At 43.4% G+C, this 5,707-nt stretch overlaps 1 protein-coding gene across 1 annotated transcript; it reads left to right on the forward strand.

Annotated features, from left to right (window-relative positions):
• The first annotated feature begins 582 nt into the window (after positions 1-582).
• Positions 583-3,738, forward strand: LOC308409504 (U3 small nucleolar RNA-associated protein 14 homolog A). Its single transcript, XM_080902302.1, has one exon. It carries the CDS (start codon positions 656-658, stop codon positions 2,909-2,911), a length of 2,256 nt encoding a protein of 751 aa, XP_080758428.1. The 5' UTR covers positions 583-655; the 3' UTR covers positions 2,912-3,738.
• The last annotated feature ends 1,969 nt before the right edge of the window (positions 3,739-5,707 follow it).

Here is a 5,707-nt window from a genome sequence, read left to right on the forward strand (position 1 = left end):
TAAACGCAGCGTTTCCAAGTGTGTCCAACGGAATGTATGTTGTATAACAACGACCGAGTGGTTCTGAGTGTGAGCAGCAGATGGGGACACAGCACTGACCTGAAACAGCAAACGGACATAAAGGTGCCTCTGGATGAACAGATAATCAGCTTTGCAACAACAACAAAAAGATTCTTCAGGAGCTTATTGTTTGATAATGTGACAGTATGTCCAAACTATTATATTTTCACAACCACAAGGTATAAAGAGAAATGATAACTGTATTAGAAGATGCTTTCGACCAAGAAGGAGCCATGGCTAATAAAAGAATAAAAACACAAGAGTATTATCAAATGTGGGTCAAACATTTAGTATACACTCTGAAGCTGGTTAGTGTTTATTACGTAACGTTCATAGAATAATTATGAATTCTTAAACATGTCTCCGCATCATCGACAGGAACATTTTCATCTCGTTATTTAAGATGATATTATTGATAAAATGATAATGTACAGTGTGAAGTGGGACCCCCCCCCAAAAAAACAAACCCCAGCATATTTTGCGACAGTGAACAACACTGTCGCAAGTTTCACGACAACGGGTTGTTTTACGGCACACGTGGGGCACGCAGTCTTCCCAGTTTAGTGCATTGAGCTCCGGCAGTTGTTGCTTCAGCATGGCTAAAGTTTCGAAAAAGAAAGCGAGTAAAAAGAAAACACGCTCCGGATGTGCGGAGCAGAGCAACGAGGGGCATCCAGACGTGATTTACGACGACGAAAAGGAGGAGGATGCGACTGATGATGATGTTACTGTTGAGGACGAAGACGGGTACGATGAACGAAAACGCCAAAAGTTGCTGGAGGCTATCGGCACTCTCAGTGGTAAGAGGAAGAAAACTCTGGGGGAGAGGTCCGAGGCGGCCGTGCATATGTCCGAATTTACGGTCAACGCAGAGGGCGAGGGCGACAAAGTCCATTTGTCGGACTTGATAGGGTCCATGAAGACAACTCCTGGACTCTCAGGCAAGAGCAAGAAGCGGCTGAAGAATTTGGAGCAAAGCAGAAAGACCATAGAGTGCCCGCTAAGCAAGCAGGAGAGCGAGAGGATAAGGAGAGATTTGGCTTTTCAGAAGGTTTCCAAAGAGGTGAGCCACTGGAAGAGTGTCATCAGACAGAATGAGAGGGCTGAGCAGCTGGTCTTCCCTCTCAATCAGGAGCATTCAGGCCCCAAGCCCATTGAGAGGGTGGTGATGGACTGGAAGGCTCAGACTCCGCTTGAGCAAGAAGTCTTCACTCTCCTGTCTGCCAACAAGCAGCCTATTAACGACCCCATTCTTACTCCCACTGAGGAGGCCTCCATGAAAGCGATGAGCCTGGAGGAAGCTAAGGTACGTCGTGCAGAGCTGCAGAAGGCCCGGGCTCTTCAGTCCTACTACGAGGCCAAGGCGAGGAGGCAAAGGAAGATCAAGAGCAAGAAATACCACAAAGTGCTGAACAAGGCCAAATCCAAGGATTTCCAGAAGCAGTTTGATGAGATGGTGAAGAGAGACCCGGCTGCTGCGCTGGAGGAGCTCAATAAGATGGAGATGGCGAGGATGCAGGAGAGGATGTCACTGAAGCACCAGAACAGCAGTAAGTGGGCCAGGTCCAAGGCCATCATGGCAAAATATGATGAAGGTGCCCGCAAAGCTATTCAGCAGCAGCTGGAAGTGAACAAAGACCTGACCCAGAAGTTGGTGACCTCACTGAACAAGGAAGAGGAGGAGACGATGGAGGAAGAAGGTAACGCAGACGTGGTGCCTGACTTTGTGAATGATGCAGAGCAAGGACTGGATTTTTCAAATCCTTGGATGACTGGAAAGCTCTCTCAAGACTGCGTGGAGAAGGAGACAAGTAATGCTGTGACTATTAGAGCTGAGGAAAATGTAGCTGAGGAAGAGGAGGTGGAGGAGACAGAAGAAGAGGTGCTACTCAGAGAATTTGATAACAGGAGGAAACGGCGTCAAGCTCAGGAAGCTGACGCACCTGTAATGCTTATGGAGGAGGAAGAGGAGGAGGAGGAAAACAAAGATGCTTCTGACAAAGAGGAAGAAGAGCTTTCAGAGTTCACAAGCCTTTTCAAAGGATTAGCAGAGGGCTGTGGAGAGGCTGACACAGCAGCTGAGCTGGAAAAGGAGCTCAAAATCAGGTGTCAAGAGGATGAAGAGCTTCTCACACAGGGCAAGGAGGCAGAGGAGGAGGAAGCCACAGATAAAGGAGCTGTTGTTCCGCAGCATCCTCCAGCCACAGAAAACACACAAAAGACGGGCAAAAGCAGGAAGAGGAGGAAAGGGATTGAGCTGAAACAAGTTCTCACCAAGGGCGCACAGGTCCTGCAGGTTCCCTTTGCTCCCACCATCGAGGATGCAGAGGACTCGGAGGAAAAGCTGGACCAGAGGGGGCTCATTAAAGAGGCCTTCGCTGGAGATGACATCATCTCTGACTTTCTGAAGGAAAAGAGGAAGCAAGAGGATGCAGGGAAGCCTAAAGCAGTAGACCTGACACTACCTGGGTGGGGTGAGTGGGGAGGGGGAGGACTGCAGCCATCATGCAGAAAACGCAGGAAGTTCAGGAGAAAGATGACCCCACCCACACCCAGGAAAGACCAGCATCTACCAGGTGTCATTATCTCTGAGAAGAGGAGCAGCTCCATCAGGCTCCACCAGGTCAACGCGCTGCCCTTTCCCTTTGAGAGCCCCTCAGTCTTTGAGAACACCATCCGCTCTGCGCTTGGCCGCACCTGGAACACAGAGCGCACTGTCAAAAAGGTCACCAAGCCCAAGGTCGTCACCAAGCTGGGCGCCATCATCGAGCCCATGACTCGGGAGGAGCTAGTGAAGGACAAGAACGGAGCGTCTGCAGGAACCAGCAGTAGTGTGAAAAGAAAACCTTAAGAGCTTAAAAGAAGCTGTTTTGTGGACATTATTAAAACATCGCTTCACAACATTTCTTTCCCTGCTGCAGTGGAATTGATCTGTAATGTCAGAATATTTGAAGTGACTAAATATCATTAATAATTTTGTTTTATGTTTCAGGGGCTGATCTGATCAAATGGTGATGAGATCTTTTAAATGTTATATTTGTTGAGAACCCCTGAAATAATTCTTACTGGAGTTGAACTTGTGCTGTTTCACCCTGTAGTTGGAGCCCAAACTGTGAGACACACTGTAGAAAACAAATATCTCAGAATGTCGAGATGTCTGCTTTGTAACTTCTTGGAGAAAATGTGCTTTTTAATTACACTCTTATACTGACTGTTGGTGTTTTTTGTTATTTTTCCTGCCAGTTTGTATTGAATCAATCTTTTATCACCACTATGTCATGTGTGCTATAATGTCTAATCTTTACTGGAAAAGGCGATACCTGTGGTACAACACACAGGCTGGGCTCTAAAGGTTTTTCACATGAGATGAAGTGTTTGCAGATTCAGAGTCTGCACATTGTTGCTGCCAACATGTGTTTCCTGCTTCTCTTACACGAGGCTGTGAAACGTTTCGAATGTGTTGAAATGTGGTTTGTGATTTTTCTCTAATGGAGACAAATCTTTGTATATTGCAGCATATTCCCAGGTTATTGTGTGTTATACTCACCAGTTAATGTAACTGCATACAGTAAGTATGACTTTATTGATCCCAAAGGGAAATGAATATAATTATAATCATTATCATACGCATTTAAGTACTCAAGAAAAAGGTAAATAAATACTGAAACATATACAATTTATGTTACTTTATATTTCCACTGACTTCTCTCGAAGCGGATGGTCTGTACTGACTCCACTACGTTTGTGTGTGAACTTTAGCTTTTGTTCTGATTATATTAAGTCCCATGAAAAGATGTTCGATTTGTTGATTTTTAAGATAATTAGAAGTTGGGCTGAAAATAGGGCTGTACATTACATTAAGAGTTAATGTGTCGTGTCACTATAAACATCATGAGCACATCGCATTGCTCTTTAAGCTATTAAGATAAGCTCAGTCTTAAACATCTAGAGTAGTAACATACAAAAGATGTTCATACATTAAGAATTCATTTAAACATACACAGGAGTGTTGCAGCTTTGTGCATTGAAACACAGCAAGTATTCAAGTAAAAGTATCAAAGCAACTGTAAAAATACTCAAGTGAAAGAGCTGCGTAGTAAATCCTACATAAATAGTAAGTATTAGCAGGTAAACCTAGTTAAGGGGTCTGTGTACACATCGTTAGATTACTAGTATTGAGGCAACAATGTAATCCATGTTGTAGCTGCTGGACTTTTATATAAAACCTTATGAGTTTACAGGGTCGTTTGTAGTTCAAAGATCCATTTTTCCTCTTAAATGTAGTCAGTGGAAGAAGGAAGTAGCATACGACAAAAGAATTAGAAATGTTGAAAGTCTATTTATGGCGCTTCTTTAAAGTATTTACTAACAGAATATTATCCTGACATCTCGTATGGTTACAGTATTCAGTCTAAATGTAGTGTAGCTTTTATTCCTTTGGGAAATTCAAGTGTTGTTAAAGCAGAGTGCACACAGCCCACAGGTGCTTTAGTATTTCATATGACAGGTACAAATGGGAGACGAATTAAAAGAGCTGATCCTGAGCCCTGCAGTAGGAGATCGGGCTGCGCTGTGGGGGCAGTTGGCTGTCCTGGTCTGTGTGGGAATGCTGCCATCTATTGTACACAAGGGTTCACTGCTCCTACAAAATGTTTGTAATCACACATTGTGTGCTTTATCGTAATGTTTCACCCGAGGTTAACAGCAGGAAGTTTCAGTATGTTAGGTCATCATCAACAAAGGAGGGAGTGTCTTTGAACTGCTGTCTTCATCTCATGTTTGTTAATGTAACACAAAGTGGGAATTTTCACACACACTCTTTCAGTACCAGTCAAAACTTCACACACTCAGGATATTTCTTTTTTTTTAAAATTATAATTCTAGTAAATGGTCACAACAATAAAAATCCAACTGAATTTATAAGTGACCTGATGTAAATGAAGTTTTCTTCACTGAACCAGGGAAGGACACCTGTGTATATTTGAGCTCACTTGTAAATAATTCTTTGGGTTAAATGTTGAGCCCACTGAGAGGAAAACGAAACCACAAACATGCCCGAAGACTGATCAGCTTCATCGGCAGTTTCACACTTTAAATGTATTATACTTAGATAATATAATCATGCAGACTCTCAGATATGTCCTCAAATTTGACTGATGGGGACATTTTACATGAAGGAAAAATCAGCTCGTCCCTGGTTCTTTCAGCTGCTCCCTTATTTCCTGTTTTTTTAAAATAAGTATATTAATTCTTAAACAGCCCTGCGACCTGTCCAGGGTGTAGCTCGCCTCTCGCCCTAACACAGCTGGGATAGCCCCCCGCGACCCTGAAAAGGATGGATGGACTGTGATGTTCTTCATGAAATGTAAGAATAAGTAAAGGCGTGGACTACAAGTAATGAAGCCGCGTGCAGCATAAAATTAAAATACAAGACAACTTAAGTCACGGTGTGAATCACACAGTTTGGTCTCAGTAACAGGTTTGGAGTTTCTTCACTGCCTCAACTGAAGAAATTTAAAGTCCAAATTTTAACCTGGTTAATTTTAAATCAGTGGTTTTGCAATTACACAAAATGATGTCGACCTCTGCGCCTGTAATTTTAAGGATAATCTCAAACACCGAAAGCTTAGCTGTAGCATCCTATCGT

Source organism: Rhamphochromis sp. 'chilingali' (assembly GCF_963969265.1).
Source record: "Rhamphochromis sp. 'chilingali' genome assembly, chromosome: 14".
NCBI classification, from domain to species: Eukaryota; Metazoa; Chordata; class Actinopteri; order Cichliformes; family Cichlidae; genus Rhamphochromis; species Rhamphochromis sp. 'chilingali'.